A 17,906-nucleotide genomic window follows, 5' to 3' on the forward strand; every position below is an offset into this window, starting at 1 on the left:
CATACTCTTTTTAGTAAGAAATAAAAAAACTGTATGTGCCACACAATTCAGAAACACCTGTATAAAGGACTAGGAGACAAAAAATCAGCATAACAATAGAGAGGCGGAGTCTAATCTGTTTTTCAAGCATAACATGAAGAGATAAAGCTACATGCCACTCCCTTTTACTCGATTGGTTACGACAATCAGATGCCAATGGCGCACGCTCAGTGCAATCTTACCTTTACTGGCTTGCAAAGCTGCATAGAGTCTCGCGACTTGTTAAGACTTACACGTATAGATTAATAAGTGAATGGACTTTAATCCAATAAACAACAATTAGTGCTAGTGATTGTGTTCATTGTTGTTTTGTGAGAGGAACTTTCGAACAGCCACAAGATTGATCTGGAGCTACAGCGACAGGCCAGCAATGGCCATTTTATGAGGTATATGTGAGTCTCCATTTGTAAACAAACCGTAAATCTTGGTGTCCTTTTCTATACTATGCTAATTAACACGTTCTGTTCGATGTTTATTGACTTGTCATATGTGGCGTGGTTTCCACTTTTTTATGCAAATTTACAATGAGTAGATCAACAAAGCTTGATTAATGTTGAATATGTTATTAATATATTCATTCACGTGTATTTATAATACGAATCATTTAAAAGTATTGTAAATCTATTAGTTCGATTCATATTTGCCATAATTAATTGAATCTAATGTTCGTTCACCTAACAAAAACGTAAATATTCCATTTTAACTTTTTATTATTATACAGATTGAATTCTAGGTTAGTAAATGATAATACGTGCAATTAACAGAGCAGTCTGTACGTTATGAAATATTTATAATACCCCGATGGAGAAGAGATACAACAAACCAACTTAAATTTAAATTAATTTTCATAAATATCGTTATTCGGGTTTCTGTGTGATCCATTCTAAACTTCTGTATATTAATCGGAATGAATATATTTTTAAATATACCTATTAGTTTTTTACTATGTAGGTACTAACTTTTTACCTGTTTGATTTTTTGCACTTGTATTGCCAATTTCTACATTTTATTACTTTTACACGTACAATGTTTTTGATATGGACGATACGGATTATCGCTCATGATAAAACTCTGAGAATGTCCATTATTTACTTCTGGAAATTATGAAACAGGACCAGTTGTAAATAATGAAGTACTTACTCCAAATGTGCTTATCTGTTCTGTAAATTCTAATGATGGTTAGTTAGTAGTTAGTTAGCCCACATTTTATAACTACTTGACTATTGTTCTCCATTTCTTTCTGTTCTGCATCTGTTTGTTCCAGTCAAGTACACCTAGATTTTGCATATCTTGTACAATCTGATCTTTCCATCTATTTTTTTGTTTACCTGCCAATTCTTTCTCGCTCGGTCTCCATTCTGTGATTTTCCTTGTGCCTTTCCGTTTTCCCATCCTTCTAGTTTGCTCGTACCATTTTATTCTTTTTGCCTTCATCTACATCCTCATTTTCCGATATATTCTTAATCTCATAAGTCCTTTATACTCATTAGTGCCAACATTCACTGATTCATTGCTCTGCTTTATAATTTTGTACTTATTACATGCCCTAAATCGTGCACGAGTTATTTGACTTGTCTCATTCTATGTATCATTTTTGTGGCTTATCGATGTTCCTAAGTATTTAGAGGTATTCCACTTCGAAGATGAGGCCATTTATCTTTACTGGATTTTTCTTTGTGAACTTCTAATGTGTTTCCAAGACTTTTTGGATTGAAACATTTCTCCCGTCCAAATCTCTATTTTACTTCTATTCTTCAGGTATACCTTCGTGGTTAAATAATACTCACCCATTGAAATCATTAACAATCAATTTATCAACCAGATTCTGTATCCAGAATAATAAAAATTGACGGTTTGCCGTTATATAAGCTTCAAATATCTGAAATAATGTTTTTCTCACATATTCCATCTCTTATCTATTATAGATAACTAGAAAAAATTTTTAGATAGTCCTGTTGCTGTCACACTGTAACTTTCAGAAAAAAACATTATGAGCGATTAGATATGATTCAAGGCTACATTTCTCTCATTTAGAAACAATGATCTCCTCAAATTATACTCCTGGACACTACACATTACTTCATATTAAACCTAAATATTGACAATATTAAACACAACTGAAAAAAAAGAAACATGATTAGCTAACAAAAGTTTGCGAATTTTTATTCCTCTCCTAAATGACGGCCATCAAAAGTTGCTGATCTGATCTGATCCTTTACTTGTGTTAGTCCCACAGATTCATGCCTGGACTGTTATTCGCCCACTTTTTTAAAGATATATTGACAGCGTTGAGGTGGCCAGTAACATCTATAAACACATAGGGATAAACTTGATTAACTCTGTAGAGGCATCAATTCCTTCCCAGAACATTTTAGAGCCACCACAAAAAGGCATTTAAGGTAAGATATCGCATGTAAATATTTTCTCCCGCTTTCGCCAGCTCGAAGGCCAAGTTTGGTTTCATTCAAGAATAGAACGTTTTACAAATCTTGGCCGGTCTTCTGTTGCTCAATCCTGCTACATGCAAATGTCTTCTAACCGTTCTTAGCACATTGCTATTGATTGGAAAATGATTAGCGATTTAATTCGTAACTTTTTCACTTTACCCCGATCTTAGATTGTACAATTTCGTTTCTTTATACGATCTTCCCATTCTGCAATAGAAACTATTAGCAATATGTCGCTTTGAATATCAGTCTTTTAAAGGAGTCCGGCGACAAAATTTTTTGGCGAACTCAAATTTCACTTGTTACACACACCATGCTGCAGACACCAATTTTTGAATTTTTTTGAAACTTGTGGTCTGGAATAACGTTTACTACAAATGTCAAATACGGGATATGACATTATGAAATGACAACTGTCATTATTAACCAAGGAAGTACTAGTGATTATTGATAAATGAATATTATAAATTAATACAAATATGGTGCTGTCATTTTGTTCAGGACTACTTGAAATAAAAAGAATGAATGGAAGTAGTTTCACTCAAAATATTTTCATAAAGAGCTTACGCTCAAAGTGAAAAATCTACATTTTGTAAGTATACCTTTGAAATAGATTGGAAACTAAGTGATCCTATTACAAATTTAATCATGTACTATAGTGCCAAAATTTGCCGGAAATTTAATTCGATAGAGACAATTCAAAATAGTGTACATATATTTCTAAACACGTTTACCGTAGAGTGATGATGGTAGTTGTGGAAACTGAACAGATTGATATTATCATCGTATTTAGCTGGAAAGCCGTTCATAATATAGCATTGTGAAATTGTGTATCTAAACCCGAAAATATGATCTTATAAATTAACCAGGGCCGGATTATAAGATTTATAAGGCCCGGGGCTAAAATAATGACGTGGCTTCCTTAAGGAATTCGAAAACCCGAAAAAATTCACAAAATAATATCAATACGTTAGATTTGTGGTATCAACACATGAAAAAATACAGAATGATTTCCAAATGATGGGGCCCTCTTGGACCTGGGGCCCGGGGCTATAGCCCTCCCAAGCCCCTAGCTTAATCCGGCCCTGAAATTAACTCTAAGATAATATTTTGCTCATAACTTTCTCACCTTTTAGCAAGAATTCGAAGTGCTCCAAAATAAAGTAACAAGAAAACCAACGTATTTTTCAACTTGGACAAGTTGGATTATGAATTAGAATCGGAAATGACTCCAGTAAACATAATTAAGATCTTTCGACACTGATTAAAATTCAAAAAGTTTCATCTGATGTAATTGCTTCCAATGAATCTCACTGTCAATTTCCAGAGACTATTTTCTATGGGTTAACAAAAGTGTCAGTTGAAACCGATGGTGGCCAATGGGGTATTTCTTCATCACTTTTCTATGTCACTCATACATACATGTTTTACATAAATTTGGAAAAATTTTTAGCACCGTAGGTATAGATATATTTGTAGAAATCTTAATCCAATTGGAATGAACTTTCGAAATGGGACTGTGACTTATACTAATTGAATAACCCGACTAAACTCAGCGTACAGTGACCCCACAATTCGAAAAATTCTTACGAGCATATTGAACGGCTCATACAGGTCCTGGAGAAAAAAATAGTCCCACTTTCCGACTAAGATCATTGTCAGTTATGAAAGTCAGTTTTTACAGGATCTTTATTTGCTTCCTTATCTAAAAACGTAGCATTATTATACGCCAGCTTCTAAATGTTGTTGTTACAACAAAATTGATTGAAATTGAAATACAACCACTTGAAATAGTTTGTATTTGAAAAATTATTTTGCAAAACGAATAGATTTTCAATATTTGTGCCACAAACTTATCGCAAATAATGATTATCATTTATTACCTAGTACAAAACTAGTGCTAGACAAGAATTCCAATTATTATCATCATTTTTAGTAGTAATTTTAAAAATTTTGTTTAAAAATAAATTTGTCTTCAATATGTAAGTGGGTAAGTAGTTTCCAGACTAGAATTTTTTGTGAGGACCCGATAAGGACCTTATCAGGTAATTCCGCATCTATGTAACGTAGATCAGTATTGAGGTCCTGACCCGCGTATTATTCTAAAATACTAGGAAGAAATTTGTAAAATTAATCAAAAGATCTCGTAGAATTTTAGACGTGAATAAAAGAAGGAAATTAATTTTAGGGAAACACTACCCAGATTAGAATTCCCTCCTCATCATAATGACCTACCTGATCCTTATATTGCCCTTATTAAGATTACCTTATATGGTTCTGATCAGGATTACTTCACATGGTGCTCATCAGGAGTACCTTGACTGCTCTAATCACGATTATGGAACATATTGCTGGTTCACACAAGCAAAAATCATAGAAACTTATATCTACCATAAATTTTGTTCATATTACCAGAAACGTTTTAATAAAAGCAATAAACACCACTTAGGTAACATTTTTAGATAAACCAAATCATAAACACTGTTTTTTCTACCAAAATTAAAAATTATATATAATTCTCAAAATCATAAAACAGTAATTTTGTTATTGCATTACTTCTTTTGACAAACCCTTTCTTGATCACTTGAATTATTTTTTTTATTTTCCTATAAATTTTCAATTTGTTGTAAAGTCAATAATTTATACTGTAATAAATGAAATTTCAATGCTGAGGACAAATTTTCTTTACTTGTATCTACCATCACTTTAAGAAGAATTAAAACAACTGCAAATTTTTTAATCACTAAACTTTAATGTTTTCTTAATTTCAATGTTTCTTCAGATTAATTTTCACTTTTCCGATATATTTGCATAACATGAATAAATGTAAAATGTACATTTTTTTGTACAAAATGAACGTGATTTTCTACTATTTCATAGAAAAAACTTGCGAATACAATGCGTTTCTAACAAAACACTTTCAAATAAATAAATTAGCAACGATAACTTTTGACAGTCGTAATGGCATATAACTGGATGTAAACCAATGAGAAAGAACGTTCGTTAGATCCGAATGCTTCCAGTATCAACAATGATGAAATAATAGAAGTGATATATTATATATTATGATGTTGACTATATTCAGAAATTTCTATTCACGCAAAGATTTAGATCTGATTTAGATTGATATCAACTTCTCTCTATATTCCTGACGAACTCTCTTGGAGTTTGATATCAAATTCAACAGCCAAATGAATAAGCAATTTGTAAAAGTAAAATTGAAACGCGTAGGAGGTTGAAAATAAATGGTTTAAAATGAGTTATTGGATCATAGAAATATTCGGGACGAATTGACTAATCCAAACTTTAATTATAAGAGATAAATCTTAGAGATTCCTTGTATGAACATGATCAGGAAAGCTCAAGGAAAAATTAATTTATTTTCAAACGGGTCAAGCTAATGTGATCCTAGTATGGACCTCGTCAGGATAACATGACAAGAAATATTTTTCAATAAGGGGATCCCGAGGGGTTACCATCTCTTATAATTATTCTTGTTTGCCAGAGCTATTTTGCTCCTTAATATATATTCCATAAATCTAGTTTGTACGGCGTTTGTTAGCAAATTGGTTCTTATATGTATTAAATCTCCATTGTATCTTATTCCTATCGGTAGTCAACAGGTCCGATTGCCGAAAGGCCGTTAATAACTCCTCAGACAATCTGGAGATCTCGAGTGGCATATTTTCAAGCTCGTATCACAATACCCCAAAAATAGCGGACAACAATACCGACAACGGCAGGAAGTTGATTACTTAGCTGGTCGGACTTCGTCCTGTCGACGTCCTGTAGGGGTTGTTTATCCCCTTTACAAATATTCTTGTTGACCCGGTACCGTCAGAATTGCTTTGGATAGGAGAAATCATTTGTAGATTATTATAAACTTAATTTTCTATTAATTTATCTGTCAGCGGGCGTTGAGTTCATCCTTTGGATTTGAATTATTGCAGTTAATTGAGTGAATCCCTACCATTGGCAAGTAGATTCTGGAAATATTTCGTTTATTCCTTTATTAAGTAAATAGAACATTCATTATCACCAAATTGAATACAACTATTGAATTTTATTTGTTGATAAAGATATAGTATGAACACAGAAGATTATTCGAAAAAAAATATTGATTTGACATCTATTGAGTACGTGTCTTACACCATAATTTGAATTTGAGAAAAAATCATTTCATTGTGCATTTATTCTCATTTGAACGTAATCTCATGTAGATCAGTTTTCTTATAACAACAATCAAGTTGCGTTGTAGAATAATATTGATGAAGGTCTAATTGGCATATATAAATACGTATCAGCATTATCCATTATTTGCTAGTCCTTAACATTTTCTCTCTTTATGAAAGATGATCTATCCTATTGAAGCTTGCCTACGGTAGAAGCCCGAATTCAAGACACATCTCATGGTTGTCTCGAAGAACGTGTGAGGTTTAATTACTTGCGTTTTGAATAGTTGATTTCAATGCAAATCCACGCGTATACACACAGAAGAACATCAAATGAAGCACATACAACCGCTACCGTATTTGAAAATGTTGAAAACTTCATGATCGACATTATTAGACACATTGTTTAGACAGTGGTATCTCATACCATGAGATGCCTATATAATATACTTGATGCCGTAGAGACTCTTTTTTTCCCTACGCCTATTCCTAAATATAATTTTTTAATTTAATTTGAGATATAATAAAATCTTTCTCAAAGCTCTTATAAGAGTATAGTTCACCCAACACTCATCTTCCGAGATAAGGAAATTGGCTGGAAGCCGCCTTTTTTTTGGAAACATTTATGTTAATTAAAAGAATTGAACTCCAGAATTGATGAACATGCCCAATCCTTTACTGACGATAAGCAATTATACGAAAACACAAAAATAAAACATAAAAGATATGAGAGATAATTATAGCTTTGTTTCTAGGACAATAATACAAATAGAGGAATCTAATTCATCATTAACCCGAAGTGAAAGTGAGAAATTAATAAATCAATCTGAAGCAACTTGCCTTGATGCTCATGGTCCCGATGAAAATAAAGTACCAGGGTGCATCAGCGATGCTCCTCAGCACTTTATTTCGAAATCTCTTGATTATCTTGGTGTTTTTTTCGTTGGCACATCCCCTTTGTTGAATCCCGTAGGCCCACACCGTTTTCAGGATTTATTCATACACAAGTAGTTTATCAAAAATTGACAGAGTGTATTGTTTTCCGAGCAACTTGTCGTTCCTTTTTTATGTGAGGTTTCCAGCATAACTTCGCATCTAGTGTTAGCCCCAGATATTTTGCTGTATTAGCATATGGTAATTGTTTTTTGTTTAAACTTTAAACCATTTTTTGGTACAATAATTAATTTTATTCATTAATGTCTGTAGGTTAACTGCTGCTTCTTCGTGAGAATCGCCTACAGTCAAAATGGCTTTGTCGTCCCCAAATGTAGTGTGGTTTTCTAATTGAGGAATGTCACTACTGTATAAGAGGTAAAGGACCGGCACAAGAACACTACCTTGTAGTACTTCCGCGTTCATTTCCTTTAAGTCTGAGTAAGCATCTCCTTGCTTTATACTGAAGGTTCGTTCTTTTATATGGAACTTAAACAGTTAGGCATATTAGTTAGACAAGATTGTGCTCAATTTGTATTTGAGAGTAGCAGTCTCTCTAGTTTTGTCTTTTGAAGCTCTAGTTTGATACCACCTGCGTCTCAGTTTGCGCTTTTCATGTATTAGTTCTCTTATTTCGTTTGGGTAGGTATTGCCCTTTATCCTTGTGATCAGGTTGCGGTACTATCCCATGCAGCTTATTGGATAGAGTTGATTAGTATTTCAACATCCTTGTCTTCTTTGTTTTTGAGACTTAAGAGATTGATTTGTTCTTCTAACATAGTTTGGATATTCTGCCAAACTGTTTGTTGTTGACTAAGCATGGTGGGTTTTGTTTTTTAATGATAGACTCTCTGAGCGTGAGTAGAATAGAGGAATAGTATGAGTTCTTATTCAATTTGACTAATTGATTTAAATATTTTGGGTTTCCATTTTCATATTTGGATTTCCTTAATCATCACTATTACTATTATTCTCAACATCAGCAATATCATTATAATCATGTTGCGTTACATTCTAGTTTTCTAGAGTTGATTGTGAAGCAAAAAAATCATTATGAGGTTGCCACGGCTTAAATAATAATTTACCCTCTTAATTAATCATAGAAATAATACTGTAATTGTATTGTTAGCAACTGACGATGGAAACTGCTCCCCAGCAAACCAAATGAAATCATTTTTATTGCTATTGATGATCCAATCGGAAACTAACGGTGATAAAGATGATGGATTTGTTAAATGAATGGATATTTTTACCAAACTTTGTTACATACCACACTCGCATGAAATGCTGACATAATTCAGCTTTACACGGTGATAAGCTTGACGAATTTAAGCTTTGGCATTTTTTCGAAATTATCACCAGTATCTTTGGATTGATTAGTTTTGGAAAGTGAATAGAAAGAAGCAGCATTAACATTTAAAGACACCCCGTACATGTGACATATGAATTTTTCCAATGTGGCAAATGTACGCTCAAATTCATCTTCATTTCTTAACATGCTAACTGATATTCGACAGATTTTTCCATCAGCTTAAAGGACCTTGGTTTATACTGGGATGTAACCACATCCTGTTATTGCGTGGAGACATCGTAGAGGTTTCGATGAAGAAATACCAAAACATGCGTTGTTAAGTACTTACATACATTTATATAACTACTAAATTGGTTTGACTAGTGAATTGGCAACCAAATTAATGCCTGACAGATTGCATTTATACGTATTTGTCTATAAATAAAATAATATTAAAATTAGTTTTGGTTTATAGTTTCTGTGACATTATTTTCAATAACAATAAATATCTGGCATTAATGAATTCATGCTGTTAAAAACATTTTGAGTGAAGTGAAAGAGATAAATATCTTCATGAAATCAAATCAAAAATCAAAATTGTTGCCTGTAAAGATGATGCGCATTAATAAAAGTAACTTTTATCGGCAGCCAGGTGGCTGGCACGCTGTTCGGGAGAGTATAGAGAAAAATCTATTAAAAAATCTGCTTCACTAAATATCTCTCGAAAACATTTAATTTTCCCCATATTCGGTGAAGGAGAAACTGGAATTCTACGAATAGTAAAGTGGCGATTCTAAACTTCAGCAGATGATGTCGAGAGGTATACAAATGGTGTCGCAAAAATTTCGTAGAGCTGCACGAGAAAAAATTGTGTACAGGGTTTGAGGCAGCGGAATGTGACAGGCGAAGAAAGCGTACACCACTAAGAACGACGCCTAGCTGTTGACTAGATATATTAAAAAAAACAAATCAGTTCTTATTAATTACATAAAACTTACTATATGAAGTAGTGTAACTGAGTAGCAACTAGTACTAAAACATCTAAATAATGTATAGCCCACATATATTGTTAAATAAACATAGTTTGGGGTTAGGTTTTCTTCGTCTGTCACAATCTGCAACTTTATAGCCAGGCCTTATCTCACCCTAATAAAACATCAACTTGGAGGAATGTACGCAATTTTCATTAAATTGCAGATGTACGCAATCTTCGCGTATTCATATGAAGTGCACTCAAAATATACCTAGCAAAGTATTTTTTGGGACTATTATAAACTGCAGCGGGATTAAGAAAATTCTACCAATGTTAATAGGCTCTTTACTATATTTTTCATCTAAACTTAATACTCCCTGATTGTAGTGTTTTCAGGTATGGTTGGGATGAGATTATAAAACAATTGCTATATCTTATATATCAAGAATTCTCATTATTTCTGTTCACCATTAAAAATCTTATACCTCCAAATTATCAGGTAATTATCTTCCTATTTCCCACCTGTACCTTTTAACATTATGAGGATTATTTCGCAGTAATTCACATAGTAACGGTGCTGAAAAATATCCACTTCTTGAGGATCTTTACAACATTTTTGGCAATCTATGCTGTTCATTAATTATGGTCATATTCTATCTGTCAGAGAATGAGACTCTAGTCATCATAAGACCAACCGTTGAGTTATAGTCAACATAGAGATTTGCTCAAAAGTAGTCAACTGACGTATTAACGCGAGCTATTTTCCTAATATCGTATTCAAAACTACGTGAAGACATATTTTATATGATGTACTTGACCACAGACTCAAATGTATACCTGCATTAGTTTCTCTTTCATTCAATTCCAATATAATTACACTGCTCACCTCGTGTGCTTCCGAAAACTAATGGGGTGCGTAATTTTAATAAATCTTGAAATGGAGTATGGTACATAACAGATAAACCAAACCAAAAAATGTAGATAATGCGCTAATTGGAATTGTAAACCAGTGCTAACTTTGAAGGGATTTTCTATACACAATGCATTCATGCTCATGATTTTATTGTCTTCCTTCCTTCTATGTTATATTTTAAGATATTCATGGCATAATTCTATTTAGCATTTAGAGGTTTTGTGTTTATTCCATCAGGATGGAATTGCTTTGTTTTTCCTTTCAATGATAAATTTATTATATCGAATAAATTTTATTATGAAAACAAATTGTATTTTAGAATGGACTGCATTCACAATGGTGCTTTATCTGCTGGATTTAATTAAGATTTTTTATTTCATTCTGGTTTGAACATCTCGTTTGTACACTGGCTTTCAAAAGTATTGCACCCTTTAATCTAGCAAACTATCATGAGCTGAAGTTATGAAGGCTCTTAAGAAGTACCCACAAAAAATCGCGTTTGTAGTCGTCATATTGGAAAATATCATTGTGATTATTGAAACTTATTAAAACCTTGAATTTTCCCAATATAGTGAAATAGATAGTAAATGTTTCCTCTTCTATAAGTGATTAAAGAAGCTATTCTTTTTTTATCAGATAATTGCTTCAGGGATATTCCTCCATTTTACAATACCTGCATTAACAAGTTGTTGGACAATAGCGGCTGGATTTTTTCACTTGCTCTAATCATATGATCACACACATATTCAAAAAGATTCATTATCGTCTATAAAAACAAAATTTTCTCCCGTTTCGTTACGGAAGAAGAATTAAAAAGTACATTACATTTTGGACATAAGTAGACTTTTCATTATCAGGTAGATGTTGCAATTCTCTTCTTCGAAAAGTTTTATTGGATAATGATCGCTTACTAAATAATTTTTGTTCATATCATATAAATCATATGTAAAAAGCACAGATGAGACAAATATCCTGTGCTCGCGTTCATTGTAGTGATTGCTAAATCTCTAAAAGGTTTTCTATATTGAACCATCATTACTTTGATGCCTGTTCGGCACTGCTCCATCAAGTCTTCGTTAACCGCTCGATTCTAACTTACATTACTGGTCAAAAGTTATTGCTCACCCTATAGTTTGCGTGATACACAACAAATAAAAACAATACGATCGATTTTGATATTTATATTTTAAGGAACATATTAGAACATAGCAATAATAAAACTACAAAATCCTTCCAATTTTTACCAGGTCTCCAGAGGCCTTGAGTCGAAAATGTCCCCATCACCGAACGTCCTCTGTATTTTACAGTAGGAATTACACATGGATCCGTTCTTCGTTTGACCTGCGCACAAAAACTCTCCTCTTAGACCCACAAATCTCAAAACTTGACTCATCACCCCATGTATTCAATTTTTATATTCTCTAGCTTCAACCGATAGTTCCTTGGTTTCACCCATTTTAAAACTTATGAGTCTGAATTTGCGAGAACGGAAACAATACAAAAAACTCCACAAAAAGGTGTCTTGATCCAAAAAGTATGAATCATAGCACGTTCTTGTGTCTCACAGGACTAACTGGGACTAAGCTACAATCATAAACAACGAAGAAATAATGCAGAGCTAAAGAATAATAAACAATCAGTCGATACTTGCAAGTTTTAACTTGTCGTACTCACCGACAAAATATAAACATGCACTCGTCTAAAGTAAACAAATAACGCACACTATTATTTTTGATTTTTAAGACACCGTGTATTATTTTAAAATTTAATGGATGGATTATGGGGTGGGTAAAAACTTTTGATCTATTGTGTACATCTCTGACTAGTAAACACAAATTCAGGCTGCAGGCTGCTGAAATGGAATACCTAAGGAGAATAGAAGACAAAATCGCATTTGAAATTAAAAAGCAGAAATTCTTTCAACGTTATACCTCTCTTTCCTACTATATCCACAAATCCGATGGTTCGAGCATATCGTGAGAATGTTCAATAATTATTCTCCAACTCCAATTTTTATTGGACAAATTGGAGAAGTGTCAGATCAGCAGAGCAACTCTCTGATAGGACCATTTCAGTAGTTGCCACTCCAGCTACTTGATTCCAATAGGGTTTACCCTCTTTTGCTTGCTTTTTACATAACAAATATTCAGTAGTTTTTACTCTTAGTGATAAGAGACCAGAAAGCATCCATTTATGGTTATCCTTTGCTCCCATTTCATTTTTCGTTTTTTAAAAGTGCTGTTACTATATATTTACTTGATGAAATATTCTTGTATTTTGCGTTATAAAAATTTTGGATCGTTTACAATAGAGAACACCACTGTCATTATTTTTTATCTGTTTTATTCAGTTTTTTATTTATTATTTATTATAATTTGATTTGTTCAAAAATATTGTCTGTTGCATCCAAAAAGATACAAATAATGGAAATGGAAATCCTCCGAAAAATTGAAAACAAGCCCCCATTAGACCGCATAAGATACGAAATATACAGACAAATATTAAATAAAAAACCTGGAGAACAACACATAGAAGATAATCAACTAAGATGGTTCGGATATGTGAAAAGGTTGAGTGAGAGAGAATTATAAGAATATTCGAAATTAGAGCAATAAGAAACTGAAGTAAAGGAAGACCAAGGAAGACCCGATAGATAAAAACAACCCGGCTACTGAGATTAGAAGGAACAAACTACGAGGTACTACCTCAAACAAAAACTTAAAAGAAATGGAGAGAAGTTTGGAGTCATTGATGAGAAGACCCGAAAATAAAAGAAAGCCAACTCCCACGTCTAACAATTGGAAGGGTAGAAGGACACAGAGATGATGTATAGTAAGTACTGAAAGAATGGAACAATGGTTCGTTTTGGAATTGGACAATCCAAATTCATCTTCATTGATTAAATATAAAACTATATATTTTTTGAATGAAAACCTGTAATGTGAAAATTTTGGTTACTGTACTTACTATTATTGGTCGTTTCTAATATTGTTGATAACCTATCCTACTAATAGTCTATAGCAGTTGAACAAAAAGTAACAGATGCTAAAACAAAAGTAAAGCATTTCAATACCTTCACTTTAGCCATTCTCTAAATATTTTCGCTTTATTTTGTAATCAGATTAAATATGTTTGTACCTCATTAAGACAAAAAGAAAATAGACAAAAATTTACATATTTGATATTCTTATCAAATAAAACTACTTACTTTCTTTACAGCTCCGTCAGCCAAATGTGTGACCGCGGATTCAGCGCGGCTGAGGGACTTTCAAGGATGGCTTCCTTAGGCGGAGCCGCCTTGGGAGTCCCCCAATCGATACAATCAAGTCAAGCGATCAAGAAACAAGAGGACCATATTAAGAGGCCTATGAATGCCTTTATGGTATGGTCTAGATTGCAACGGCGGAAAATCGCACAAGAGAATCCGAAAATGCACAATTCCGAGATCTCCAAGAGGCTGGGTAAGTCAAAAAGCTTTTCACACGCACTCCTTAAGAAGGTTCTCATAAATTATGTGCGTATCAGTGGAGAGAGCAGAGTCTAAGTTATTAGCCTAACATGGAAAGAAAGGTCATAAATAATAAAAATATAATTTTCCAATATATTCTCCCTGTATTTCCACACACTTTTCAGAGCGTCTGACTAAAGCTTCTAAGCAATTGAAAAAATATGATGTAATTTTTACCCCTACCTCTCCCTTCACCTTTGCGAACAAAAAGTAATCGGACGGAGCCAGATCAGGGCTATATGGTCGATGTTCAATCTCTGTGAAGTCATTTCGTGTACAGTAGCCTTAGAAAGCCATGTAGTGTATACTGAAGCATTGTCATGAAGGAAACGCATATCTCGGCTGATTTTGCCGTGCCTTTTTTCGATAATAGTAGACGCAACTATCTTATTAAGTCAGAGAAATGCTGCGTTCACGGTTTTTTTTCATTCCTTAAGGTCGATCAAAAGAATACCCACTCAGTCCCAAAATATTGTAGCCATCACGTATTTGGAGCTTTTCGTGACCTTTGTTTTTTTTTGGTAGGAAATCTCTTACATTACACTCTCTTGGTACTTGCCGCAAAGCTCTAAGAATCGCTCACAACATTCTACTCGGCGCTTCTTTAGCATTGCGCTGAGAATTCGAGGTAACCACCTTGTACTAATTTTTGTTATATTTGAAATTCTCATGCAGGATCTTAGAGCAATTCTTTTGAAAATGCCGGTCTGTGCTGGAATTCCTTTTGTTTTTAGGCGCCGCCCCGCTAATGACTCTTGTCCCCAACGAAATAGCTTACACCAATTTTTAATTGTTGAAAAAATGATGGACGCAAGTCACCATAAAAAGTCTCCATTCTGTTGGTGTTAATCCTTCTTTAGTTAAAAATTTTATAACAGCGCTAAATTTGAGAGATGTTTCAAAACAACTTGTCTAAGTGGTCGTTCGAGCTCTACTATAATAAATAAAATGAATACAAGCAGCAAGTTGAAACTTTGTATAAAGCTAGTAAATAGTTATTTATGTAACAAGTGTGTAAAGTAGCCTTTTTACGACGAATTTGATTATTGTGCATAAATGACACCGAAATATAATTATTACTACATAAGAAGAAAAATAAAAATAGCATGAGCGCGACTTTAAACCTGTGACCTACCGCATATGAGCCTCGTACTCTAGCGACTATACTACGGAGGCCTTAATAATAAGTTCTCTCACGCACTAGTGTGTAAAGTGTGTCTAAAATACGTACTTCACGCACGGTAGTAGAAAAAGAGGATAAGAAATATATCTAAGAACTTTCTGCAATGTGACGCTTAACGAATTGGTGCGGAATATTTACAAAAATATAGAGTCGCGTTGAAAAAAGGCTACTTCACTGTTTTATATTAGTCACTAGGAAAAATCGATTTCAAAATGGGGTCCTTTATAGATGGACTCGTAGGTGATTGTGCCATCGCCTTTTAGTACAGATCCAATGCATATAGGGACTATAGCAATAAAAGTAGTTAATTTTAATTTAAGAGTACTTTATAATATATTGCATAACTTATTGGAATTATATTTAGGACCCGTTCAAATAACATAAATACAAGTTTGACAAATGTAGATTATTGTCTTGAATTTTACCTGGTAACGTACAGATTTGGTCAAACATTAACCCAGAAGCTCTAATAACAGAGAATACATTTTATTTAGAACAATTTAGAACAAAATGCGTGTAAGGTGGTAGTTTATTTCCCAGTAGCCAATTTAAACAAATCTCTTGGCGCCCTTAGATAAACAAATATTTTAGATGTTGTCTACCGTTTGACTGACAAATATGTTTAAAAAATTCATTTTACAAACACAGGATACCCAGACCAATTAGCGCGTCTATGATAATTTTATCATTACGACTTACTAAAGGCGACTAAAGGTGGTTTTATATATTTACGACATGTTTTAAGCTCAGATGCAATGTTTGAATTTTTTCTAAAGAAGGAAATCTCAATCGTCAGCTTAAGTACTAAGGAATATTAACAACAGTAATAAAATATATTGAAATTGCAGAAATATTTTACATAGGGTGTTTCATCAATGATTCAGATTTGGGTGGACGTTGCTAGATATAATGTTACTGATAGTACAATTTGAATAAACTATGAAAATCTTTATAATAGAAACAAGGTTTCGTTTCAAATATGGAATTAGATAGATAAAATGAAACACTTCACTGTTTATTCAGTAAATAATGCATATTTTCACAAAGCTATGATTAGAATAATTGGAAAAAAGAAATTTTAAAACTAACTTCAATATTCTGTTCGTATTGATAAATATTGTTTCGATTTTATCATTTTTCCCCTAAAATCAAATGTAGTTGTAATCTATGGATTTAATTCGTTAAGTGAGAATACGAAAAACTACCAGAGCCAAGTCTGGCGAATAGAGTGGATGATTGTAATTTAATTCACTGATTTTTGCGATGGATCTTTGAGTTCTTTAAAAAGCTGTGTGATCTTTATGAATATGATGTTGAAGTTGATCCAAAAGATTTCAATATGCTCTGCATACGAGAGTGTAGACTTTCTGTCTACGTTGATCATCTTTTTACATGCAGACTTTAGACTGTACGGTTTCCATGAATCACTCTGAATGTTATTAATTTCCTATAATATATGAATGAAGAGTCTTATGTAGCATATACACAAGACGACCAATCGTTCTGAATGTTAAAATAAAAATGATAAACTTATCCTCCGGTTCTTAATAAATGCAAATATTTTTAATTTTTTTTATTCCAATTCAATTCATCTATTTACAAACAATCGTATTTGATTTTTTCATATAAGTAGCATCTTCATATATATCGTTTTACAATTTTTTAAGAGTTTTATGTTTGAACTCCACTTAAACACATGGTATCAGCGTTAACGCCCAGTTGCTAAACATCACACATTTGTTTGTCTATGTACACATATATGTGAATAATCACACTCTTCAAACAATTAAAGGCTCATAACAGATGTTGTTTCAACAACGACATTGTTATCTATCTCATTCGTACCTATACAAACATTGGTGAGCCTTCTAATGTTATTTCAATATTTTTAGTTGTACTAGAACGGACCCTAAAAAATTCAAAAAAAAATCAGGGGTGGAACGAGGCAGTCTATGGAATACATAACATTCCAAAATTTTGCTACTAACAACTAAGTACTTGAAGATTGTTTTGGGGAGTGCCTCCGCACCTATACCTAAAAGATATTTTGTAAAAGACTCTACATTTTATTATTCTGCGTCCAAAATACTTATATTCCTTCCAAATAAGGCGATTTTTTGATGTTTTTGTGTCCCACTTCCCTAGGTGTTAGTACTATTCCTTCAAGGTACTTACGCCCAACAGCGAAATGGGCAGGACATTCTTAGTAGTTTCCTGTCATCATGAGAAGTTCTTCAGATTTCTTAGCTGATATGGTTAAGAATCTTTTGAATTTTGCAAACCTGTTGCTTCCTCATTTCCTGGTATACCCTGGTGGCCTCGAAACCTTATTTTTTTGTTAGCTAGTACTTTTAGAGTTTGTTTACACTCCCACACAATAGCATAATATAAGCAGCAGAAAAACTGGAAATTAGATGAACATAATTGAAATGAGACACCTAAGAAAA

General features: G+C 33.1%; 1 protein-coding gene across 2 annotated transcripts in view; it reads left to right on the forward strand.

Annotated features, from left to right (window-relative positions):
- Positions 1–208: 208 nt before the first annotated feature.
- LOC130892492 (transcription factor Sox-19a) overlaps positions 209–17,906 on the forward strand; it is a 76,926-nt gene continuing 59,228 nt past the window's right edge. Inside the window, exons 1-2 of one of the 2 annotated variants that reach the window (XM_057797936.1) lie at positions 209–431; positions 13,988–14,229. In XM_057797936.1, the coding sequence (XP_057653919.1) occupies positions 421–431; positions 13,988–14,229 (253 nt within the window). In that variant the 5' untranslated portion in view covers positions 209–420. The remainder of the gene's footprint in view (positions 432–13,987; positions 14,230–17,906) is intronic. The other variant, XM_057797943.1, reaches the window with a different exon arrangement.

The sequence above is a fragment of the Diorhabda carinulata genome, chromosome 1 (genome assembly GCF_026250575.1).
Source record: "Diorhabda carinulata isolate Delta chromosome 1, icDioCari1.1, whole genome shotgun sequence".
NCBI classification, from domain to species: domain Eukaryota; kingdom Metazoa; phylum Arthropoda; class Insecta; order Coleoptera; family Chrysomelidae; genus Diorhabda; species Diorhabda carinulata.